General features: G+C 42.1%; 2 protein-coding genes across 6 annotated transcripts in view; one reads left to right on the forward strand and one right to left on the reverse strand.

The window, feature by feature from the left end:
• Positions 1-24,859, reverse strand: part of CDase (neutral ceramidase) — a 192,232-nt gene extending 167,373 nt beyond the window's left edge. Inside the window, exon 1 of the mRNA XM_089265470.1 lies at positions 24,840-24,859. The gene's annotated coding sequence lies outside the window, so the exon portion shown is untranslated. The remainder of the gene's footprint in view (positions 1-24,839) is intronic.
• Positions 1-27,178, forward strand: part of trv (trivet) — a 68,951-nt gene that overhangs the window by 8,515 nt on the left and 33,258 nt on the right. For 3 of the 5 annotated variants that reach the window (XM_018113581.3, XM_089265469.1, XM_030383040.2), the window contains exon 2: positions 7,894-8,047. In XM_018113581.3, coding sequence (XP_017969070.3) covers positions 7,894-8,047 — 154 coding nt within the window. Of the gene's footprint in view, positions 1-7,893; positions 8,048-16,146; positions 16,934-27,178 lie in introns of those variants that run through there. The other 2 variants (XM_018113578.3, XM_018113577.3) reach the window with 1 other exon arrangement.

Raw genomic sequence — 27,178 nt, forward strand, 5'->3', positions numbered from 1 at the left:
ACAGGAAGCTCATCTTGCTCACCCCCCTACCAGTCTCACTCTCTCCCCCTCTCTCTCTGCTTCTCTGACAGTGCAAAGCGCACATAAATGAAAGTGAATAATGCGCAATATACAGCACGAAATTAGTGAGAAATGTCGGATGGAAACATATGAGAGAGTGAGAGAGAGAGAGAGAGAGAGAGAAATAAGACAAGTATAGAGATCTCTTCTACTTGAAGGGCTGCTCAGCTGTTAGCCACAGCATTCTTTGGGATCGTTCAACACCTGCTATTGCCAATTATTGATATTCACCTGGCCAGCAGAGGCAAGGCGTGTCTCGTACGTGCGTCACGATTCATTCCTCATGCCTCAAGTTGGCAATGTCTGAAACAGTTTTATTTGTCTTGTGCCCACGTGCACGTCTCTATTTTCAATAACAGGACTTGGAGTTCTCGTCCGTCTAGTGAACTGTCGGTGCGAGTCGCCTCCTGATCGACTCTCGACTTGATTCTCGACTCCATTATATTTGTCGGTATTTTTCGCTGCTTTTTCAGCATTTAATTGGGCGTATAATTGATTGGGGCATTTCATGTTGTTGTTGTTGTTGTGGTTGTTGTAGTTGTTTCCTCGGTTGCTTTTTGTGGCTTTTCCGACCGCGTTTCATTCGCCTCTTTCAGCATGCTCCTCGGCCACTAACTCATTATTTTGAGTGTGTTTCGCAACAGCATTTGAAAATAATTTCTTCATAGAAATGGCCAAGTTTTGTGTGCGGCGTCTATTGATTTAGCGTCTGCCGCTTTGCTTCTTGATATCTACTGCCCCTCTGGACCACATGCCCTCGCCCTCATACTTCAGCTCACGTTCACTCTGCACGCGTGCGTGTGTGTGTGTGTGTTTATAAATTTGTATTGTGTTTACTTGTATTTTGTGGTAATTAATTGTATTTGCCTTCGACTCAAAATGTCAGTGGGCCCCTAATTATTATTAGTCTAACGAAGCAAAAACGCCTGCCGCGCCCATCCGCCCACAGTCAGCGCCCTCAGCCGGCGCTGAGCTCGTATCCATGCCGTTTTGCCCGCCGTGTTGTCTACAGGTTGTTTGACATTAATTGATTTATTTGCCTCTCACATAAATTAGGAGCTGCCTTCAGATATTTGGTTACACCAACTGTACTCGCCAGTCAGTCAGATAAGCGTACTCGCACACCAATTAGTCTAATAAAGAATAAAGAGAGAAGTGAGGTTTCATTCGACTCACAGAGTACTACATTTAACAGATAGGTATTTGATTAGGTTTGTGCAGAGCCAAGAGCTGGTTAAATTTGATGAGCAAAAGATTTCCTTTGCCATAGGTAAGTTGGTCTATGGTCAATAAGAGAGCCTGCTGATGCAGCTGATATCAGACAGACGAATTTATAGAACACTTGTAAACATCTACTACCCATCCATTAAAGAATTATAGATCTTGACTTCATCCATATTGTCTGCAGAATTATAGATCTTGACTTCATCGATATTGTCTGCAGCTACAATTAGTTTCACTTCTCTCAGTCATGTAGCTCAGCAGCTGCAGCTGAAGCTGTTAAATAACATTCTCATTTCTCAGCTCTAATAATCTAATAAGTGCAGATATACATACATATATACATACATACATACACAAATATATACTCGAGCGCTGCATCACTTCCCTCGCAGCTTACGTCGAATAGAGACCATTCGATATGAAGTCGAAGGAGTGAGCGAGATGCATACAACGTATTGAATGACTTTGAGTTGGAGTGAGCGAGAAGAAGTGAAGCCTTAAGACAAAATGAGAGAGGCGCCAAAGCGTAAAGGCTGACGCGAGTTTTTGTTTGCATTCTCTACTTCGTATTTGCTCGGCTTGGCTCGGCTCAGCTTGAGGCGCGAGCAGTGAAAAACAAACACAACAAAATCAGTGCGCTTCGAACGTTCAAGCAGGCATGATCATTTATATATGCGCATTTTTTTGTTACTCTATCTGTCTCTCTCTCTCTCTTACTCACTCTAGCTCACTATACTCTTTGCCTTCATGACAAACAGTAACGTGCAGAGTGAATAGCCCTTACAATGGCTTACAATGGCCATGCTCATGCAATAATAAAGCGACATTGAGTCAAGTCATGTTCTCATTTAATTATTACAGCTGAAGGTCGCAATAGCAAGAGAAGTTACTCTGAGCAGACACGAATTGATCGTGGAATTAATGCTACAAAGGCTTCAACTAAATGCCGAACAAACTTTTCCTTCTCACATGCTTGTGTTGGTGCCTGCTGTGTGTTATGAGTATATTTGTGGCTGTGTGTGAGTGGCCATGGCGCATCCGCTCCAACGGCAACAACTTTGCCCGCTTTGCCGTCTAACCAAAGTGAAGGGAGTAAAAGGCGGGCAGCGAAAGTTTTTGACAGCGCCGCATGTAAAAACAAATTAGCAAAGCCGTCAAACTGTCAATTATTGGACAATTAGTTGGATGCGAATAACTACATAGTTACAAGGGATTTGCATGGCCTTTGGCTATTAAGGATTTCATTCAATGTATTTCCATATCTGATAGCTCACTCCGAATTGCCGACTGTCTGAGCCGAGATAAGCTTGACCCGAGCAGAGCAAAGGGAGATACTCCATATACAAATCTCTGCTCAGACACAGCTCGTCTGGCTCGCAGAGAATTCCATAATTAATACTAAAACAGAGCTCAAATAGTCTGTGAAAATATGCCAAGTCTTTTTTGCAAATTTGAATTTAAATCAAAATCAATTTCTCGTCGATATGTACGTCATCTCCGACATCAGAGTTTGGCATTCGAATTGATCTAGGTAAAGTGCATGTGAAGTTTTTGTGCTCTCATAAAACAGGATGATGCTGAAGCAGGAGGCGGCAGCAGCATGAGCGCAGAGCACAGGAGCAGAAGCAGGAGCAGGAGCAGGAGCAGGCAACGCATACTTAACTGCAGCTGAGCAAACAGGCCAAAACATTGTGTGGCATGCAATTGCAGGATGTGCCGAGTTTAGCAGAGACAATGCAGCTGGGATTGAGTTGGGGTTCAGGTTTGGGTTTCGTTTCGGGTTAGGATTCAGGCCTGGGCTTGGATTTGGTATAGCGTTTGTTTGTCCGGTCGAATGCTAGCCGCAATATGCGAATTGGAAATTATGAGCGATATCGTTGCCAGTTGGCAGGATGAGTTTGAGCTCGGGCCCGGGCGTGTTGGCAGCATTTTGCATTGCTCATACGCCGTGTGCTCCCAATATGCAATGTTGCGTGTCTTTGGGCCCCTGACTGTTATGTCATTTCCGTACGCCATGCTCCGTGCTCTGCACTTTTGCCGATTGATGCCGTTAGCGTGTCTATCCGTTTTGGCACCGCTTCATTGTCGCACCGCCGCACCGCCACACCGCTGCGGTTCCACATCGCTTTGAGTGATGTGAGAGAGACACAGAGAGAAGGCCTAATTTATGGGGCTGGGGCTGTGAGCTTGCGCTGCATACCAATTGGCAAATGGCAACTGTCAAAGGAAGCCGACTGCCAGCAACAACAACAACAACAACAACAACAATAGCCATCTTCATGGCAATGCATTGTCAACCGAACTGGTCACCTTTGGGTGGCACGGACTTGCACCTGGGCTTGAGGCTTGAGGCTTGAGGCTGGTATTAATAATTTTTGCTGTCGCTGGCAATTTTAGTGCGTCGCTAATTATGCAGAGGCCGTTCATAAATAATGTATTGCATTGCACTCTTAACTGTGCCTTGGCGCGTCATTAATCAACGTCTATTATGCAAAAGAAATGCAGCGGCGCGCCGCCAGGAAACGGAAGTGCGGCGCAATATGCAATAACAACAACACGCAGCGTGGAAATCACGTCACATGTCAGCCCGGTCCGACCCGGGGCAGACGCCTTGACAGTTGGACAAACTTGCCTGCATACACATGCACACATGCACGCATGCACGCATGCACACACAAATAAATACAAATACACATATATTTGCATGTCATCGCATGTGTGTGTGCTTGAAATGTGCTGCATACGCATGTTTTTATTAAAGAAACAAAAACGAGAGGGAAGAGAGAAAAAACTTTAAGCCTTTGATGGTCGGCATTTCTGCGTGATTTCCATATTATTGACAGGCAATTTGCAATATTTGCGCGAAGGTCGATGCGATGCGGCGTCATTAAAGCTCAACAATGAAAAGCCCCATTTGCATATAACGAGCTGAAAAACGACGCCTAAATGTATGCAAAGAACGGCCGCAAATGCATTTGCCGTATTGAAACGCGCGTCGGTTTTAAGCAAATCCCATCTGGGCCCTCCACCGAGTGAGTTAACAGGGCCGCATCAAGATGCTTGCCGCACTCCACTCGACATGCATATTTGATGTCTGTTGGTCATTAAAATATACAAATACAAAGAAGTCGGCGGCTGGGCGGACGGACGGACGGACGCCTCTGCCACTCGCTCGCTGGCTGCCTCATTTTGTTGACAGGCCTGTCAAATGCCAGCCTCAGCTGCCCCCGCCTGCCTCGCTTTCATCAGCGGCAACAAGAAACGGCAACGCGTGTTCGCGGCTTGGCCCGAAAAAGGAAATAATTTAATTTCGCTTGCCATGTTCGCCGCAGGCTGTCCGCTGAATTTGTTTTATTAAATAAAAAATGTAGAAAGCGCACACCAACACACACACACACATAGAAAGAGGCACACAAGCTACGGATGGGAACTGTTGGAAAATCAAATCAAATACTCAAAACATGAACAAAATAAAGAAAGTCTGATGCTCTGCAGCACAGCTGATTGACCAGCAGATACCTCGTATATTATATACTTATTACAAATAAAGTATTCTTCACTTTGAGATTAAAAATATGGACCTATTACTACCAGATAATTTTAATTCAACTTCCATTAACAGGAATTGCTCCTACTCCACATCACAATTTTATACTATTAACAGCATTATGTTAAGAGCATAACTCGAAAATTATGTTAATAGCATGACTCCAACATTATGTGAATAGCTTAACTCCAACTCGGGTTCTCCCACTGGATCTTGATACTTGGTGTTACGCTGAGTTATTGCTCTCTTAACTTTTACTGAACTTCTTACCTTGACATTTTATATAAATATATCACCTACTGCATACATTAGGCAACAAGATTTCAGCTTCCCACGTAGAGCAAGGAAAAGGAAATTTAGCCTTCCCCTTTAACAGATTTCAATTGAATTCGTTTAAAAAGAATATGAATTAGCCATCCAAATACATTTCCATTGATTTATTAATATTTTTAATTGAATTGACAATCGGTGGATTATCGCAGTACTTTTTGATGATGTACCCCTAATAATACATGTTTCTTGGAATGAGTATCTCGAATTAGACGCTGTGAAGAGTGATTGAGACTTACTAAAATGAACAATGGGCACAATAAGTTTTACAAGCAGAAGCAAATTATAATTATAAATAATTTAGTTTGCAAGAGTTTTTCTTAAGAAATTCTATTCATTAGATGGGAAAGCTAAGCCAATGAAATTCCACGAATAGCTGCTAAATGAATGGTTAGCTAAGGCAGGTTCGTTTCTAAGAGAAACTTCAATCATTCCAATCCTGATTATCTAAATTGCTTCCAATTTTTGCTTTAATCAACAAATAGCTTTATAATCTTGGCATTTGCTTTGCCACCAAAAGAAACTTTTCTTGCAGCAGGCTAAGGCAATGTTTCATTATTTAATCAAATAATTAGCTATTCTCTATATATATGTGCACATAAGAATATAAACTATATAAATATATTTAAACTATATCGAAAGGCCCATGATCCATCGCAGCATCAGTTCTTGACTTTTGCCTGGTTACAGGGTATATTGAGCCAGTGAAAGCCGCGTCAAGCTATGCCAAGGCCTCAGAGCAGTTAATATGCCCAGGCAGGCGGGCAAACGTGTTTCTGTTTACGCTAAGTAGAAGGCCAACAAATTGCAGAGAGTCGCAGTAAGCCAATTTGGTAATTTTGTTGGCAGCGCATAAGGAATAATTCCACAACGCTTACAAGTGCCAGCAGATAGCTTAGTTAGAAGGTCCATCTGGTCTGTTAGACATTGCTGTTGTTGCTGTTGTTGTTGTTAATGAAATGTGTTTACAATTCTGTTAAATGAGCTGCTGTAAATCGCCTTGCCCGTATCACTAAGACTTATTTAAAAGAAATTCAGCCCCAGCTGTTGTTTGATTCGTAAATATGAAATAAGTTGTGCCTGCCTTCGGGCGGCGGATAAGCCGAAATGTGTCAACAAAAACATTTGGCCATGATTAAGACTTGAAAATAGTTATGGCCATGTCTTGGCCGGCACTCGATGCAGATCCGACTTTGTTTATTTGTTTTGGGCTCCTGTTTTTTCCTTCTTTCTTTCGAGAAACTAATCATGACCCTTTTGTGGGCGACACGTGGCTAGAAAAAACTAAAAATTATGGCCACAAACGAGCGAATGGCATCTAATGTGCGCCTGGCGATCGGCCCGCCTGCTGCCTCCAGCTGTCTCCTGCTGCCCCAGTCATTCGGTTAATATGCTGGCTGCCCCATAACTCGGAGCCTACTTCAAGCTGGGCTTTGGTCTCAAATCCTTTAAGTGCCATTTGGCGAGCAGCAACCGCACATAAACGCATTCGCTCGCAAGCTATCTACTTTTTCTCTCTCTCTCTCTTTCACTCTCGCTTATTTGGCTGTTTTTTTTTCAAACGCTTTTTATGCCTTTGGATTTGCACATTTGGACACTACTTAATTATGTTGTTAGTCCCTTTTATGTCACAATTTTCATTTCGCAACATCAAATAAACTAAATGTCCTAAGGGGCGGCGGTGGGGGTGTGGCTGTACAGCATTCGCTCGCCTCACCAGTTGGGGTGTGCGCAAAAAAGTATACAACTAAATGTGTATGTGTGTGTGTGTATATGCACTTATGTGTGCCTATGTATATATTGGCAAACTACAAGTTCAGTTGTTGTTGTTGTCGTCGTTTTTGTCAGCCACAATTGTCGTGGCAAGGTAAACAAAACTGCGTAAAGGTTGGGGCTGCTAACCACATTGCCCCATTGACTGCAGTCCTGAGGGTTGTTGGCCAAGGGGCTGGTGGGAGTGGGAGGCGGAACAAATGTGCCTATTTGTTGTCCCACTGCCATCGTCCGTCTGTCTGCCAGTGTGTGTGCGTGTGTGTGTGTGTGTGTGTGGCTAGTTGCTATAAAATTCTGTACGAAATGACCATTTGGACTTTTAATATGCTCGAGTAATGTCTGCATTAACAGAATTCATTTGCTGGACATGGCCAGACCGGATGTCCCCCCTCTCTCTCTCTCTCTCTCTCTCGCTCTCTGTCGCTCTTTCGGCACAGTTACCCAATTCCCTGGAAAGACAACCGGTGCGAGGCTTTAATGCGTCTCTCTGTGTGGCACAAACAAATTTATGTCTTGCTACTTGCTGAAATTGGATTTCTGGCAGCATCTAGTTACAGCTGCTTCGGCTGCTCCTGTCGCTCCTGCTGTTCCTGCTGTAGTTGTCACGTTGTTGCTTTTTAGTTTAGTTTCGTGCAAACAAACAAAAAAAGGCACAGCTCGAGAAAGGTGAGCGCAGGCGAACGCATTTATATCCATTGCTCAGATTACAACGTGTTATCCTTTTTCATGATTTGTATAGCAGAGCACACGCCATTTGTCTCGCTTCAGCTGTCCGGCAGGCAGCCTGTCCAATTCTTTTCCATTTTCTTTTCACTGTCGTGCAGCTGGGGTGCCCCAGTAATAATTACCTGCTGCAAATGAAAGTATTCCTCTCTCTCTCTCTCTCTCTCTCTCTCTTGAACTTGTTTCTATTCATTTGTGTCTAATTTTAATATGCCAACACTTGTCGCCTCTTGCAGAATGGCCGATTGCCGCGCAGTCTGCCCGCATTGCGTGCCATGGAGATGGCGCAGCGCACGAACTCGTCTGCCCCAACTGGAGGCGGTGCACAGCCCATGGAGGAGGCCGACAGCAGCAGTGATTCGGAAATGGAGTACATGATACCGTTGCACAGTGAGTAGCAGCACCCCGCTTCCCCTCCTGCCCTTAGACCAGATTTCATGCTCAGACAATAGCCATTGCCCACTGGCAAATTCAATTAAAAATTTTTGAAACTCTGGCATCTGCACGTGCGTGACAAGGTCCACGGGCAATGCAACAACAGACACCATGCCCATGCCCAGACCACGCCCACACACCATGTCAGCATCAGCATCCGAAACAGTTTCAGGTTCAGGTTCAGATTCCGGCTGAGGTTCAGTTCGAGGCACTCAGCCTGCGATAGTCAGCTGGCCAGTTGACGTTGATGCGAACGACAGGTATTTCAATTTACTTTTATGTCTCGTTGCCTTATCGCGGCGCAAATTGAAACGCTATCTTGACGCAATCAGCATGCCAGCGAGCCGCACCGAGATGCCCACATACAATTAAGTTAAACTCCGCTCATCAATTCTACCGCTCTAAGCGGCTCCAGCCAGCTGAGCATCCACTAGCAATGGGCAAAGTTTTCCGGCTTAATATATTTATGGCCGGAGCCGAAGCGAAAAAAATATGAACAAGTTTTTATGCATATTTCAGTGGCGTGACTTTGAAATACTCTCTGATTTGGTTTGGTAAAATAAATAGATGCCCTTATGCTAGAAAAATATAATAGCTGAAAATTCTCAAAAAAAAAAAAAAATAAAAATAAAAAATTATATAAATAAATAAATAAATAATAAACTTAAAAATAAATTTAATGATAATAATAATATAATAATAATTTAAAAAATAAATTAAATGATAATAATAATAATAATAATAATACTTATAATAATAATAATAAAAACTAATACAAATATATTATAAAAAATTAAAAAAAAAAAAAATAAAATAAAAGAAAATAAAAAAAATAGAATAATAATAATATAATATTAATAATAATAATAATATTTTTTAAGAAATTCCAAAAGAAAAATAATAAATAAATAAAATTTAAATAAAAAAAATATAATAATAATAACAAAATTAATTGAATGCCCTGAATGAATCGCTAAATTAATATTTGAGGAAATAAAAACATGAATCCCTAAAAAAATATATTTAAAAAATTCTCTGAAAGAATAGAAAATAATAAAATATGTATTGCAACAAATATTTAGCAATTTTGATTGAGCTTCATGCATAAAAAACTCATTGAGCCTTAATGAGTTTTTAGAAAGCTCTTAACAGAACTAAATAAATATACTTCTAGGTCATTTAATATTCTTTGCTAAACAATTTGATTTTCTTTTAACAAATATTTTAGCATTAGCTATTGAGCAATATGCCTTTAGCTATAGCTAAGGCTGGGTATGCCAGAAACCTGACAACTTATTCAAGAGTTTTTTTGTTTGTTCTTTTTACCTCAATGCCGGCTGCAGATATGAGAAAGTTGAGTTTGGTGCAGAGGCAGAGCAGCGGAAGCCTGCAAATGGTTTTAAGATCTCTTTTATGCAACTGTTTATACATAATAATATTTTTATGATTTTATTATTGCTGCCACAACAAATGCGACTTGCTGCTGGCCACATTTTGCCAAGATATTCGCAAAAGTTTTGCAACTTTCGTGCTCTCCATAGATATATATATGTATGTATGTATGTAGTTGTGCTCTGGGCAGTATTAATGATCCATTTACATTTCGTTTAGTGTGTGGCCGCAAATAAAGTTTGCCCCGGCCCGGCAGGCAGCAAAGTCTCTAGACAATGCAACCTCATTTGTGATTTCAAGAGGTCTATTTCGCTGCTAAAGGTAATGCTCTCTCTCTCTTTCTCTCTCTCTCTCTCTCTCTGTCTCTCTCTCTGTCTCTCTCTGTGTAGATATAGCGTTAATTTACTCAGCATTTAAGCTTGATGTTTCGCAAAAAAATAAAAAATTAAAAGCGCTGTCAACTGCGCCGTCAACTGCTCAGCCGGCTGCAGGTGAAGAGCCTTAACTCTCAGGCCCAACGGCAGCAGCTGTTCCAATTTTTTAGCAGCGGCCTCATTCGTGTAACGGTTTTCAGCTGCACACCTTCCCGCACAGACACATACACACACACGTACACGGCACAGCCACCCATTGGGCGTACTTGTCAATATGTAACTGTGCGCTGCCCCGCCCCGTCCGCCCTACCGGCCCTACCTTCGCTAGCTCAGGCCCGCATTTTGATGGAGCTGTATGTCGCTGAAGCTCTGAAGCTGACGCTGACGCTGGCGGCTGTTGCCGTCGCATGCTGCATTTTTTCGCTCACCTGAATGTTTGTTCAGTCAGAAAGTTTTGATTTATTTACGGCGCAAGTTTTACATTTTACACGACACTCGCCTCCAATTACACGCCGCTGCCGCTGTCGCTGTCGCTGTCGCTGCCCGCTGCCCGCTGCCCGCGTCGCAGCCGGGCAACCCTTTCAACGTCGCATCAGCTCAGCTCAGCTCTGGTCTGCTCATTTACACCTCAGCTGGCGACAGCAACCCTCGTTCAGCTGCAGCAGCAGCAGCAGCAAAAGTAGCGAAAAAATAAAATAAAAGTAAAATAAAACACAAATACTTTCCTTCAGATTTTAATCGCTCACGTGAGTCCTTTGCCTCACGGCTAACACTCACACAGCAGTACTTCTGTGTGTGCGTGTGCTTGGCAGTTAGTTTGTATGCTTTGGTGTGCTGGGCAAAGTAGGTAATATGTATATCGCTCTGTTGATATCGTTATTGTCGGACTTCGAGGACATTTGCATTTAAATATGAAGGCGCACTGGGCTCGCCGGGGCACGCTTAACATCAGAAGCGAATGCAACTCGATAACATCCTTATCTCAGCAGCAGTTAACTGGGTAATGAAAGCCGCACAGGCAAGCTCTGAGCAATATATATACAGTTATTTTCACAAAGTTCTCTTCGAGCTATGTAGATTCTAAATACGACCGCCTTCATCAGGTCTTTTACTAAGGCTTTTATTTTCTATTAAATTCGTATACTGAAATTGTAGCTAACAAATAATATTTATTTTATTTTGTGTGAGAGTTTCATAAGTGCCAGGCTAACAGATACCCTGCACCAAAACTGCGCTTTTAATTATTCTAGACTTTTTGTATATATGAAAGCAAACGTACTTTTAATGAGTGGTGTACAAGACTATAAATAGATTCTTCAATTATTTATTTATTTTATATAAATATATATTTTTTTTACACTCCTTATTCAGTGGGCCAAGGGCTGAATAAGAGGAATCATTAGAGTTGATTCAAGAATAAAATATATAACAAATAATAGAAAAACGATTTTTGTTGGGCAACTTATGGAATACATTTTGTATGTAATTAATAATTATTTAGTTATAGTAATTTAATGCCCAAATTTAAATTAAAAATTATACTTACCCTAAAAAATAGCAAGTTTATTGATTATTTTTTTAATTATAATAATTTAATGTCTAAATTAACATTTAATATTATATTTAGGCAATCTACATATGAGTTATACATACATATGTATTTATGTGTGCCAATCAAAATATTAAAATATATTTAAGGATGCTAGAGCTTAATTGTTAAGCTAGACTTAATTTAAGATTATTTCTAACCTAATAAATAAATAAAAATATCTAAGGCAAACTTATTCCAAATAAATACTAGATTTGCTAATAGCCGGAAACATATATAAAGCTTAATAATAAGCATGTGATTTATTTATAATTAACAAATTGCACCCCTAGTAAGAAAGAATTGAATACTTAAAAATAAATATTTACAAAAGTAACAGAAAAAATTAGAATTATTTTATAATCTCGTATAAGTGATTAATCAAAGGTAATTTCTACACATGAATATTATACATATGATATTATATTATAATATTATATCATAGCCATTGAATTCCATTCAATGTAAATTCTTAAAATTTCTTATACCTCTGCTGTTTGATATGTGCTTCATATGGAATTTAAAAGTTCCTCAATATTAATTCGAAATAACTTTTCGTGTTTGACTTAAGTGCGGAGTGTGAATTGTTTTTTGCGTTGATATTTGATATTCACGCGCGTTTTCGAATTCAAAACTCAATTGCAACTGCAACTGCAACGGCAACTGGCATTGCAATTGTTAGTTTGTGATTGTTGGCTGCGAAATCAACATGGTTAGCAAACTTGAGCAGCATTCGGATTGTTTGCGTTGCCTGAGCATGAATATGCAGAGCGAGTTGAGTTTCCGTGTGAGTTGCGCTCGCAGCTGCAACGCAGCTCTAATTGTTAAATGAAAACTAAATTATAATGCATTTGTAGCCATGCCCCCGATGCATGTAAAACAAGCATCGAATATATACGAGAGAATCGAGAGATCAAAGTAATTTTGAGAAGCGCGGCAATTAGCTTCAAGGGCTTTTCTTTTGTTTCTTCTTCCTTTTGCCACTATTTTGGCACTAAAATTACATTTGCATTTCCGCTTAAAGCAAACGACCTTGAAGGCGTCGTAGGCCAACTGCGAGGCAGAAAACGAATGCCATCAGCTGCTAGCCATGACCAAGGAGACCAAAACCATTAAAGCCGCCAGCCACTTCGTCAGCCACTTTGCCTCGCCTTAGCCGCAACATAGCTGCGTGCTTAGCTCCACCGCCTGACCCGCCTGCCGCCTGCCGCCGCCTTGGCCATGTTTCTAATACGCTTTCGGCTAAAGTAACAGTTGCTAAAATGTTTTCTATTGTTTTCACGCTCAACAAAAGGCAGACAATTAGTTTTCTTAAGCGACAAATCAAGTAGAAATTAAGTGGAGACGGCAAAGGCGCTTAGCGTGTTTGGGGTGGCTTGATGTCCTCTTGGCCGGGTGGTTGGGTGATCGGGGCCCGGTTCCTCGGTTGCTCGGGTGGTTTAAGGCGTTTGGATAAGGGCGCGCAAATGATAACAAAACAAAAGTGGATTATTGGCTCTTTAGCGCATAAACAATAGTGTGTACTATGTGCGGGGCTAACTGTGAATGTGTGATATTGTCTATAATATGCTTAACATTTGACATTATTCTGCTGCTGATGCTGCTGCTGCTCGCAAAGCCGCTCATGCCAGAGACGAGGTGTGCCTATCCACGCCACAATGCAGCAGTCGTAGCATAGGAACTTAATAAAAAATCCCTTTTAGAGCGCACGGCTACAAGGAAGCTGCATCACAGAGCAGAGTATAACAGCTGGCCGTGCCATAAAAGTCCCTTACACTGGGAAATTTGCCAGCTCAGTGTGCCATAAAGCATTCGATTGAGCACGCTTAGCAGAGACACAAACCATTTCGAACTGAGGCATTGCGCAGGCCTGAGCGAGCCACGACACGAAGTGGGCCAGGACGATTGGCAGGCGATTCGTGTGCGTGCCGGACTCGGAGCGAAGGCAGCGCGACAGCGACGCCGGCAGAATAACGGTATGCCTCAGCGGACAATGTCTTTGACTATTTGGGAGGACGACGAGCGCGCTTCGCAATCAGTTTGAATTGTGTCCTCGTAAAGAAAGGATATTCGTTACATTGTTGTTAAGTTGTTATTATAATTTCCAAACAAACCAACAAAAAAAAAAAAAACATCCAAAACCAAAACCAAAAAAAAAAAATCAAAAACAAAAAACAAAAACAAAACAAAATAACAACACCCATCTATTAATGCAACAACTGCAACACGCAAATTCAAACGCAAAGTAAAAACAACAAAATAAAATCCGAAAATCAAAATATAAACTCAAAACGCAGTTCACGACGCGACAAAATAAACAGCAAAAGCGACTGCAAAACAAAAAATCGAAAATCTAAAATAAATTATCAAACAAAAATCAAACTGGAAAAAAATTTAGACAAAAGTAAATAGTTTTAATCGTTAAAGAATTTTATAATTTATTTTTGTATGTGATAATTTAAGGCTGAAATGTATTTTATTTTCAAGCTAGGTTTCATTTAATTTCGATTTTCATTTCAAGTTCATTTTGTGTTGTTTTAAGTCTCTTGAAAAGTGAAATTCGAATTGAAAATTTTCGTAGCATACTTTTTGGGGCAAAGTGCTGTGAGACTCTGGTATTGTCCGATTGTGAATGAGCATAGTTTAAGCTTATGTATTTCCATTTTTACGTGCTAAAGTGTGCCGTTAAATACATATACTTGATGTTTTATGTGCGATTTGCTGAAAAGTATGAACGTAAAAATTGTTGTACGCATCGATTTTAGTTGTATTTACAAGGAACACAATGACTTTTTGTCTGCTTGTATGTGTGCTGCTGCTGCTGCTGCTGGTGTTGCGGTGTTTGCCTTTCCTTTCTCTTCTTCTTCTTCTTCATTTTTTTTTGGACACATTATGTACAACAACAATATGCACACAGACACATGCATGCGAAGATACATACATGCACACATTCTGCCACTTCGGCTTATGTGGCACATAAACCGACAACGAGCAGCCAATAAATGCTTTCAGCCAGCCAGCCAACGCCGAAAGCCGCCGACACAGCGCGGCCATATAAAAAGGCCAGTGCATTTGTGTGTATGAATCATACACACACACACACACACACACACACACACACAAATTTCAGTTAGATGACAACGAATGCTGTGTATTGTACACTTGTTTTTTTTTTTGGCATTTGTTATACACTCGTTGCTTTTTACAGCGTCTACTCTGTATGTGTGTGTGTGTGTGTGTTTTGGCTTTCAAAAATAAAAATATAAGTTTATATTTATACATAACATTTGTCCGTCTCCTCCGGCTCTGTTCCGCTGTCTGGGGCCTTTGTGCGCGTTGCGCTATAAAAACCGGAAGCGTTAGACTGACGTTAACGCCGACTGAGGCGCTGACTGTGGCTCTGTAGCTGCGGCTGTCGCAGCGCCTGATCCTGACACTTGCCAACACTTGGGGCGTGCGATTTTTGGAGTTTGAAGAGTTTTGTGTTTTCTGGTTTCTCGTTTCTCGTTTCTCGTGTCTCGTTTTTGGCTTCTGTTGTTTTGTCTCTCGGGCGCGCGTCGTTCGCATAAAAAGCAGCGCTTACATTCAGCTGCCTTTTATTATTATTGTTATAATTTTGTTCGTGTTGTTCTTGCTGCTGCTGCTGTTTCGCATTGCGTTACGCGCATAATTTTTATTTTTTGTTGGCTCAAGCTTTGCTTTGTATATACTCACACAAACGCACGCACACACACACACAGTGCACAGCCTCAAATCGTAAAATATTAAATTTAATTTTTCAAATGATGTGTGAATGGCTTAGGCTTGATATACGATAATGCCCGCGCCCCAGAACGTAATGTTTGTGCTTAAGGAACATCATAAAACCGAATCATAAAAACTGCAATTACCCAAAAAAAAAAAAGAAAAAGATGGCTTAGCACTCTGAAGCACGCAGCACGTAGCAGATGGGGCCTTAGAGAAGGGTTACTTTGTAGTGTTGCCCCCAATAATCAGATTAGCTAAATAAATATGGAGAAATAAATTTGATATTTATTAAATGAGGTTCAGTCGCACGTTTTATATTAGTGTATAAATGCAAAATATTTTTTAATAAAAAAAAAAAAAAAAAAAAAAAAAAAACAATCAAGCAAAAATTTAATACAAATATTTCTATTGTTAATTTGCTGAGAAAAGTTTTAATTATACACATTTATTAATGTTTTTTTTTATATATATTTTTATTAATTTTTTACTATTTATTTTTGTTTATAGCATAATATGAGCTATATTTAAATTAATAAGCTCGTACATGTATTTATAAATATATTTTAATATATATTTATATATATTACAACTCAAAACCCTTTTTTTTAAACCAGTAAAAATTGGAAAGCGCAAGAACTTATAGAAAAAACAAAAAATATCTTATTGGTCTGTGATAAGTGAAGGGAAGTCAAAATTAAATAACAAAAATTAAAAAAAAAAAAACTTCAAAAGCAAAACGGCAGTCGGCAAATAAATAAATGCGAGCACAAACCGCAAAAGAAACTTTTGGAATTAGTAAAATTGTAGAAATCATTTAACGCACCAAATGATATCCGTATAATATTCAAAAAAGGAACAGGCAAACCAACAACAACAACGTGCAACAACAGCAATTAAAAGTGCGGTTTCACACAACACGCGAAAATCTATAAAAATAAACGACAACAACAAAGGCAAAAAAGCTAAAAACAAACAACAAAACAAGATAAATATATTTAAAATAAAAAACAAACGTATGCCCCGAAAATAATTTTAACACGATTTGATGATACACATCAACTGTGAGGCGGCACTTCATTAAACATCAAAGCGAGTTGCGTTAAACCGCAAAACGTGCAACAGCAACAGCCACAGCGGCAGCAACACAAATAACAGAAGCAGCAGCAGCAGCAGGAGCAGTAGGAGCAGCAGCAACAGCTACAGCAGCAATCGAAAAAATGTTGGCAATGCCCACACTAATGATGCCAGCAACAGCACAGATGACGCTCAGCAGTCAGCCGCTGTCGGTTGGGGCCAAGCCGTACGAGACGAAGCTGCTGGCCATACACCAGACGCATCTGCAGCAGCAGCAGCAGCAGGCTCCGGCACAGCAGCAGCAGCAGCAGCAGCAGGCCCAGCACCAGGTCAATGTTAAGCAGCAGCAATCGTCTCAGCAAATGTCCATTGTTACGACTCAGCAGCAGCAGCATCCGCAGTCCCAGTCGCCGCACCAGCAGCAGTCGCAGCAGCAGGCAGTCGCCGCAGCAGCAGCAGCCGCCGCCGCAGCCGCTCATCATCAGCAGCAGCAGCAAGCAGCCGTGGCCGCTGCCGTCTGTGCCGCCCAGCAGCAGGCGGTGGCCGTGCAACAGCAGCAGCAGCAACAACAGCAGCAACAGCAGCAGCAGCAACAGCAACAGCAATACCAAATTCACTCGCAGCAACAGTCGCCGCAGCAGGTGCTTAGCGTGTCGCCCAAGCAGGGTAAGAATCACTTTATGCCATGAATAGAATAAGAATTACAAATATGATTAGCGTATAATTCCAAAGTACATTAAGTCCAGCGAACTGATTGCCTTGCTCCTGCTCCTGCTCCTGCTCCCGCTCCGTTTCGATTACTTTACGAGCGATTCCAACACTTTGGGCCCACTTATCGATTTGCCTTTATTGCTGGCAGCCCCGGAATTTCACGAGTTTTACGAGACAGGCGCAGTTCGAGTAACGCTTTTTATGATGCCTCGTAAAAGCTGGCCAAGCCCGTAATGGCTAGCTGTCTAATGCCATTTGGGCCGTCAAACTTTCACTTCTTCACTTTCGCCAGCCAAGAGACTTAAGTCGAGCTAAACTAAACTAAACTAAACTGAAATAGGTATTTTGATATGGGTGTTGGTGCAATTATAGTGCCCATTGCTAGGTGTTTGCTTTCATTCGATTGTCTTTGGTGTTGTTGTTGTGTTAAATCAAATAGAAATCAATTTGAAATTATTGACAATTTCCACTTTGGCATTGGCTCAGCGATTTGCTTTTGATTTTGTCATAGCCATTGCTAAACGAAAGGTAAACACACACACACACACACACACACACACACACAGGGAAGCAAACAAAACTAACGTCAAGTCTGGCTGTGTGGAAGGCAAAAGTAAATATCACAAGAAAGTCTGCCGGAGCAGGACTCTGGCTCAGTACTAGGGCGGGGGGCGGTGTGCGGTGTGCGCGGCTGTTTGTTATTTTTTTGTGTGTAACGCCCACAAAGTGAAAACTGCACTAAGCAAACAGCTGCACACTGAGCCCCTCAGACAACCAGCCAGACGGAGCAGGAGACGGGCACCAAGATGTAGACGAGACGCTGCCAATTGAGCCCAGTTGAAGTGCATTGGACAACGTGACGCATACGTAACACTTAAACGTACGTCCGCACTTGACCAGACGAGCAGAAGGGAGGCGAGGGGCGTGGCCTCCCAGAGACTAGCCAAAGTATTGAGAATTGAAAATCGAAGGGAATCGAATCGAATCGAATCAAAGTTTCAACTTCTCTGCAAAAACTTTGGCTGCTGTTGCGTTGCGGCAAATTTGTTTTGAAATTTGCAATGCTCGTTCCCCGTCGAGTGTCTGCTGAAATTTTCAATTGAATTCGTTGTAAGATCCACAGGCGCATTGCCAAAAAGCGAGTGAGAGGAAAAGGGGCGACTAAAAGCAGCAGCAGCAGCAGCAGCAGTTGTCGTCATGCTTGTCCTTCCACAAAGCAAACAGACAAAGCGTATTGCAAACGACAACAGCAACAGCAGCAACAGCAGCAACAGCAACGGCCACAGTAACAACGAGCAAGCGTTAAATTTGGCTTATAAAGTGGCCCGGTGTCTGGCTCTCCCTATGTGCACTCGCAGTGTCCTTCTTTGTTAAACTCTAAGGACGTTGACAGATGCGTTCGCCCAGGCGCTGGCACAGCTGCCAAGTAGCCGCCATTGTTGCCGCTGTTGCTGCTGCTGCTGCTAGTGCTGCTGCGTCTCGTGGGCGTCTCAACTTTAAGCAGGTGATCGATTTTTCACACCTACTCCCTCTCTCTCTCAATCTCTGTCTCTTTAAGGCCATTTGCCAAAATTTAAAATTTAAACAACTCTCGGCATTCTTGCACCGAATAAATTTACTTCAATTGCAAAATTTATAAAATAAAAATAAACTTATGATATATATTTTCAATAAATATAATGAATGATTTTCTATTTATTATTTTTTCTTTTTTTTTATTTGCTTGCAGCAAAAAGTGCGCATAAATTTGAATTTATTGTGTATGCAAATGAATATCTATTGTTATTTTATATATTCATTTATGTGACATTAAATTTCAAACTATATAAATTTGTATTAAATGCAAAAATATAAAACATTTATGTTGGGTGCAGCTGAATTTCAATGAATTAAAGCATAATTGATATTTAAATTATAAATTCTGATTAATTTAAGTTCGTAATATCTGAGAAAACAGGCTGAATTATTTATTATTTTATTTAGAATAAAATAACTCAGCTCGCCTGGTTTGATGGCTTCTTAAGCCGAGGTCAAGGCCTCAGTTGACAGTAGTTTATCCTTAGATTAGTTTTAAATTTAAAATTTTTATAAATAAATTTATTAATTTTATATTTCTTGTTATCTCTAAGATGAAAATTAATGATCTCTTGACATACTTCTTAAAGAGTTCTCATATTTAAAACTAAGATAAGATTTTATACTTCATTATATATATACTTAGATATTATCATGAGCATTCGTCCAGTCCGATTGATTATTGATTGCAGTTATCTGCTTACACACACACACATATACACATATAGACACACCTGTGTAATTGTAATGCTGATGACAATTATTCAGGGCACTCGGCGCATTCGCCAATGTATTTTGTCAACCTGTTTACCGTTGAGCCAGTCAGTGCAGTCCGGGTCGCTGCCAAGCCGTCGTTGGCCATTATTGCCGTTATGTGAAGCTGTTAAGTACGATTGCGGCCATTAGCCAGACAATCGGCCCTGACTACTCTGGCTGCCCTGGCTCGGCTCTAACGAGTCGCTTACGTGCGTGGCTATGCTTTAAATATGCCAGCATCCACTTGTGGCGCCTCGTGGCCATTTTCCTCAGACATTTTTCCACCATTTAGCTGGGCGCTATTGTTGTTGTTGCTGTCATCATCATCATCATCATTGTTGTTGTTGTTGCTGTTGTTGTAAGTGGTCAATGGTTTTGAAAATTGAAAACCATATATCAATGGCCTACACTGAGCGAATAAGTTTGTTCTCAAGCAACTTGATGCACTCCTTGGTCAGCTCAGCTCAGCTCTTGGCCATTATCGCAACTCTCTTTCACACACACTCTCTCTCTCTCTCTCTCGCTCTCTGTTTTATTTTGCTGTTGTTGCGCTTTTTCTTATGGGCTTTCATTTATTTGCTATTAACCTGTCATTGTTCATTTTTATTATTGTGTGGTTTTTATGCCCGTCTGGCTGCCCAGCTCCACCCACTGCTTTGCTTTGCACTGTCTGCTCCTGCTACTCCTGCTGTGGCTGTTGTTCTTGTTGCAATTGTGTCTCGCGGCATTTTCCGGCACTTGGCAGCGCTACACATGAGTGTGTCTGTCCGTCTGTGTGTGTGTGTGTGTTTGGGGTTGTTTGTGTGCGTGCAATAAATTGTTATTATCGCCACGCTGCAGCATGTCCTCGTCGTCGCCTTCTGTGCCCTTTCTGAATGGCCACATCCTCTCATGCTTCAGCTGATTCTCATCCGGAGCGGCGACAGCCAATGCTAAGATTTATAACTTTTATTATTATTGAAGCTTACGCTCTCCGTTTAATATTTGCCGCATTTATCTGGTCACGTTCAGTTTACAGTTTCATGTGAACCTGCCACTCCTGCTGCTCCAGCTCCTGCTGCTGCTCCTGCTGCTGCTACTGCTGTTGCTCTGACTGACCTGCTTGGTTTATGACTAGAAAATCAATCATACGGCATGTTGACGGCTCTGTAAACCCAAGCGCGCTCACCTGACACTTGCCATCACATCCTGTCAGATCAGATCTGTCGCATAGTGTTTTAATTTTTTAGCAGCAACTGTGAGTGGCATTCATTGATATCGACTGTCACGAGTGTCTCTGCGCTACCTGCTTTACAGATGAGCTACATATATTAAACATAGATGGATGATATATATATGTATTTCGCTATGTACTGATGCAACAAAGCAAAATCCGAGAGCTCCTATAAGCGCCTCATTGCCAAACACAATGATCGGAGTTCTCGCTCATTTACTTCATTTACGTGCTGTACGGAAAACATGACGACCGAGGGAGGGCCGAGTTGAAGCAGGAGGAGCAGGCGGAGCAGGCGGAGGCGGAGGAGGAGACAGATTAGTATGCTCGTCGTTTGCAAGGGCCAAGTAACTGTCGTTCATTTTCTGCAACCGACAGGGTGACATACACACACACACACACACTCTCATACTCACATACACATAGAGTGACTGTCGCCTTGTTATTAAGTGAGGGGACAGCTATGACTGCAGATGCTCAGACAGAGGCAAAAGTTTTTACAGACCTCCAGCTGGCCATAGCTGGTGCGCTGTTGGCTACCTCCGGCCGGGACTGGAGTGAGTCGATGCTTTTTGTTTTTTAAATGCCAGCAAACAACAAAAGCAGCATAAGGCAGTTTGGACAGCCGGGATGAGCATACAACTACGAAGCTAATACTTTAGCAGCCGGATTAGGTTCAATTGGAGCGGGCAGCCAGGCAGAGGACATGCAGTACAAAAAAAAAAAAAAAGGAGAAGAAGAAGAAGAAGAAATTGAAAGCCCAACGGCCGAGGGACCTAGGTGGCTAGGTAAAGCGAATGACAACAAAAAAGTGAAAGAGGAAAACGAAGAGACAAGAGCAGGCACACACACACACACACACACACAGCAAAGCAGGACAACAATAAAAAGTACTCTTGTACACAGCATTAAAGTTTAAACGTTGGTAAATTCCAACAGCTTCCGCTTAGTTGGACCGCTTGGACACGGACGTCGCACAGCAGAGACAATGAAGCTCGACAAGACTTTTAAGAGTGTGTGTGTGGGTGTGTGTGTGTGTGTGAGTGTGAGAGTGTGTGGGTGGCAGGTGCGTTCATGTGCGTAGTTGTGCGCAAATGTAAAGTGAGATTACGAATATCGATCAAGTGGCTGGGCGAAAGTTTCATGTTCTGGTTATTAATGATGCTCCACTGCTCCAGCCGGGGCACTCAGACTACCCTTGCTGCATATTGTGCAGCAAACAATCTGAAAATGCCAATAATAAAAGCACTTTATACTTTTAAGCGTTGCGGTTAGCAATAAAAATAAAACTTTTGTTTGCTGCTGCACAATTAACACACATATACATACATACACACACATATGCCCACACACATTCGCATGTGTGCCAGGCAGTTGACATTGCGTCTGGCTTTCCTGCGGGCACGCGGACCCGTCCATTTTTGCAATCGTCAATACTGATCAATATTTGATATACAAATTTGTAATGCCATGGGACGGAGCAGGAGGCACGGGGCAGCCGCAGGGGGCGGAGCAGCACCTGCATGCAAAGCATTTGGCGACGTTTGTTTGCCTGTCTGCGTGGGCTGAATGAAACAAAAAAATCGATTCAGCTTGCCGCGCTTCAGAGCGGCTCGTGTGCTCGAGGTCAACTTGGGGTCACGCTGAGCGGCCGCCGGAGTCGCAGCCCTAGCCGTAGCCACAGCCGCCGCAGCCGCAGCCGTTGCCGAGACGCCTTGCAGCCATTTTGACATTTGGTCGCAGTGCGCCTTTGTCTTTGGCGTTGACATAGCAACGGCGACCGGTCCAGTGGTTATGCCTGCTGCTGCTCCTGCTACTCCTGCTGGCCACATTTGCACAATGCGCCGCGCACATGACATTGTCATTGCTGTCTGACGCCTGGCCGCGGCCGACGTCAGCGCAGCACTTTTTAAAATGACTAACGGCGCTCGTGGCAGCGGGGCAGCGCGGCAGCGGTGCAGCCTGGTTGCCTGGCAGTGGTCGCAGCACACGAAAATCCACAAAGCCACATTCGTCTGTGCGGCGCAGCTGGCTGCTTGCAGCTTGGGGCATGCCCTTTGTTTCGCAGCTGGCGCTCACAGCTCGTTTGGCTGCCGCGTGACCAGCCAAACAAGCCAAGCGGACAGCGCAGAGCTCCACTGAGCTCCACAGCCCACCGCAGTGAGCCACAGACGACCCAGGCGCAACCACACTCGACCGCTGTGGCTCGCTCGCCGGTCGCCGATTTGTATATTTGGTGGCAGCATAATTTATTGATTGAGTGTTTGCCCAGTCAAGCGACGCGTCGCAGTCCCCCCACCCGCCAACGATCCCTAACCCGAATCGCGCTCAACCCCAATTTTCCATTGTCACTGCAAAAGCTTATATCGCTCTCCCTCCCTCTCTCTCTCTCTTTTTGCTTTCTACCTCTCCGACTGCCCTTTTTGTCGTTTTCGCTCTGCTCTGCATTTGGTTTGATTTTGTCAGCTACGCTTTGTTGCGCTTTTCGCCAGCTCTAGCTTGCTGTTAACTATATTTCTGCAAGTGCCATGCCCTCCGACCGCCCAGCTCTGGACTCTTTCCTGCTCGCGCTGGCAGCGCTAAAAATTTAAATTGGTTTGTTTTGTATTGCGGCTGCTTCTGTGGCTCCTGCTGCTACTGCTGCTGCTCCTGTGGCTGCTCCTGCTGCTTCAGTTTCTGTTCGTTTAGCTGTCTCTGCTTCTAGCTGCTCTGCCATAAAATTGCAAATTGCAATTCGTCGCCATGACTCGTTGGCTGACACTGCTGTGGCATCGCCTTTCCCTCTCCCCCAGCAACAGCAGCAGCAGCAAGATGCTGTCCGCCTCCTGCCCGAGCTTTCTCTCTCTCTCTCTCTCTCTCTCTCTGGCCCCTTTCGCACAGCGCACGTTGCGCATCGTTGACAAAGTTACGAAACTGTGGTAAATTTTATTTGAATTTCCAATGCAGCTGCCACACTGCCACCCAGCCCCGCCCCTCCCGCTGCGGCCGTTGCTGCTGTGTTGTTATTGTTCTTTGGCCTCAGACCAGCAGCTCAGCTCGTTGCGGTTACGAAGCGTTGATGAATGAAGTGCATTTAACACTCAAAAAGCGTCGCCGCGCTGGGCTTTGCTTTTGATTTTGCCACCCAGCCCTGCCACGCCGCGCCGCCAGTTGTGGTTACCAATTAATCATGGCCAGCAGGAGTCGCAATGGCAACGGCAACGGCAACGCTGGCCCATCCAAACAAGAGCCCAAGAAATCCCTCCAAAGACGGCCAACCACTATATTATACGGCCGCATTGATAAGCCAAGCGTACAGTTTTTAATCATATTGGGATCAATGGCAGCCCAAAAACTTGTTGAGGGCGGCTCGAGAGCCCGCATCAAAGTCGCCTCGGAGCGAGACAGGCAAACAAGCCAACATGTCAGACAGACATCACGTAGCAGCAGGCAGCAACGTGCGAGGGGCGGGGGGTGTTACAGTTTAATGATAACAATAAAATAGAGAGCACAGCATACGGCATCAATGTCAAGAGTAGGCTATGCATGTGTGTGTGTGTGTGTGTGTGTGCCAGCAAGTTTTTGCTTGTGGCAACCTGAAAAATATGAGGGATGTGTGTGTGCCTCTTGTTGTTGTTGTTGTTGTTGTGTTTGAAAAATTGCGACAGCAGCAGCAGCAGCCTTAAATCAAAAAAAAATTATATTGTCATATAGGCAGACAAACAAACACATACACACACACAAGGGGGAGCAACATGTTTGCCATGCGAGCTGGCAGGGATCGGGCAACGTGGGCGGCTAGTGATAAAAGCAAAGAGAGCGCCCCCAAAAAGTGGCAACCAGCAGCAGCAACAGCAACAGCAACAGCAACGGCAGCAGGAGTCGGCCAGCAGCAGGCGGCAGTCGTGGATGGTAAAAATTAATTTATAATAGGCATCCTTTATGAGATGACAAGGATGCTGAATAAGATAATGGCATCAACAAGCAAGCTGGCAGGATGAGCAGACAAATGGCGCGAGCGCCCAAAAAGGCGTACACTCTCTGCCGTTAGTCGGGGCCACGTTGGGGGCGTGGACGTGGGCGTGGGCGTAGGCGCTGCCTTGTTTTTGGGTGGCGAGGGAGGACTCTGGTCGCAGAGTTTGGCAAATAACGAAATTACTTATCGCACGAGGCGAGACCAAAAGGCAGCAGCAACAACAACAGTCACAACAACAACAACAGCAACAACAACAACAACAATATAAGATGATGCTTGTAAGCTGTTGCTAATAAATATTTAAAAATGTTTTTCGTTCGGCTCATTCCATGTGCAGAAAAAAAAAATACAAGTGGTAACACGCTGTCTTTCTGTATGTGTGTGTGTGTGTGTGTGTGTGGAAAATGGGAAAATGTGATTTGTTGTCGTTCGCTAGCTCGTTGATTGCCTTTGCACTGTGGAGCGGAAATCAGAGACCCGCACGCATCAACACCACGTGGCAGATAATGAGTAACTGTGGTGCAAAGCAAGCGATTAATTAAGTAATAAGAGAATAAGAATAAAGATTAGCGTGACTGATAATGTGTTATCAAATATTATTTATAATCTGTCTGCTATCAAATATAGATCAATTTGTAAAAATTTTCAATTTGACAGCAACTTTTTATACATTGATCACGATTTAGCTAATAAGCAAGCAACGTAGCTGTTTACAGAAATGAAGCTCTTCGAATTAGAATTTTTATTTCGGTCTTTATTTTCTTCTATTAAACAACAATTTGATGCATAAATAATATTTATATTTATTAAATATATTTTGCTTCTTTATTTTTGTAAAGTTAATAATAAACTTGTTCTTAAAAATTAATTTAATAATTAAATAATTTCATTAATAATTAGTAGTTTTATTAAATTAAATTTAATTAATAAAATAATAATTTTATTCAATATTAATTCTTCTCATATTAAATAAGAAGCAAGGGTTCATAATAATATCACAAAACTGATTTCCTAATTAATCAAAAATTATATAATTTTAGATTTTAAAAATTTATTAGATATTAAACCCGACTCGAACTTAATAAATTATTAATAATTTATAAATTTTAAATATTAAAATATTTACCTTAATTAAATATTAAAATTTATTTTGATAAAGTTAAACCTTTTAATTTTTAAATATATATATTTTTCTTTATTAATTAATTATCTATTAAATTCGAATTAGATATTATTAAAGTAAAAAATATATATAAAAATAAAAACAAATTTTTAATGGCAATACATTTACATATTCAATTTGAGCTTTCAGTATTTTCCAATAACAGAATAAATTAAATTGAATGAAATAACTTGAGGGATATTTTATCTAATAAATAAATATATTCTAATCTAGTTATGAATATATCCTAAAAGATTATTCATTTGAATATTACTATAGATTTACATCTAAAACATAAATATATCATAATTAGATGTGAATTCTTTTAAATATGAACCCTGATTATTATATCTGAGGCTAGGCATTTTACGATTTACGACTTCACAGTCTGTGCCGCCTTTTTAAATGATTTCTTCTTAGTCCCCAATCTTCGACTAATGCAGACACTGTTCGCTGTTAATATATCATTTGCCTTTGTTATCTGTTTAATTTGAAGTTTTATGTTTCACTTGGCTATCTGCAAATGAACTCTGTTCATCTCTGGCTGCACCAGCGAAAATGTATAATGTGTGTAGACACACACACACACACATACATATATTGCTACTTAAGGATACCTGGCAGAAGTGAGCCAGATATGAGCCCGATAAAGACGACGGCAATAAAAATATTTTACGAGCAAATTATGTTTATTAGCGCGTCAAAATGTCACCATTATGCATGACAAAATACATATTAAAAGGAAATCTAAAAAAGAGAGAGAGAGAGAGAAGCAAAATAAATTATGAAGTGTGGCATTAAATGAGCTTAGGCACACACACACACACACACACACTCGAAGGCAGTCGAAATTGTTTGGCTAAACAAAGAGCTAATCGAATTTTCTGGAATGTGTTTGGTCAGGTCAGGGGGCGAAAGTGGCTAGAGAAGCCACTCGATTGGGGCAGCAACAGCTGCAACGCCAGCAGCTGTATTTGTCTGCATGTTGTGGCATGCAGCAAATATAATTCGATTTGCCAGCAGGCCACATGCACACCATTCGCATATGAATATCATTGCATGAAATGCTGGAAAATGCGCCTCAAGACCCAATGAAAGGCAACGAGGCAGGCAAGCGAAACAACAAGCAAATTACAACAATACGGCAACATTGTTGCCACACTGAATGGCAACCACGATGCATGCTAAATGTAATGCACAATGACAAACGCGCCCCAACCCCTAAAGGCACACACACCCACACACACACACACACACACACATGGACTCGTTGTGAGCGGTGTATAAAAATAGTTGCTGCCAACGATTGCCGAGGAGCAGCGACTAAAGACGAACGTTTCACAGCTGCAGGCTGGACTCTAGCAGGGGTGGGGTGTGTGGGGCTGGGGGTGGGTTGGCGACCTGAAACTACGGCAAAAGCAAACAGGGCAGCAGCAACGCGCATGACGCGGCTGCTCCAACCGACACAACTGGCTGGACGGCCGACAGCACTGGCAATGCCACCACCACCGCCACCACCGCCACCACTGCCACCACCGC

The sequence above is a fragment of the Drosophila navojoa genome, chromosome 2 (assembly GCF_054131105.1).
Source record: "Drosophila navojoa isolate 15081-1374.11 chromosome 2, UAZ_NAV_1.0, whole genome shotgun sequence".
NCBI lineage: Eukaryota > Metazoa > Arthropoda > Insecta > Diptera > Drosophilidae > Drosophila > Drosophila navojoa.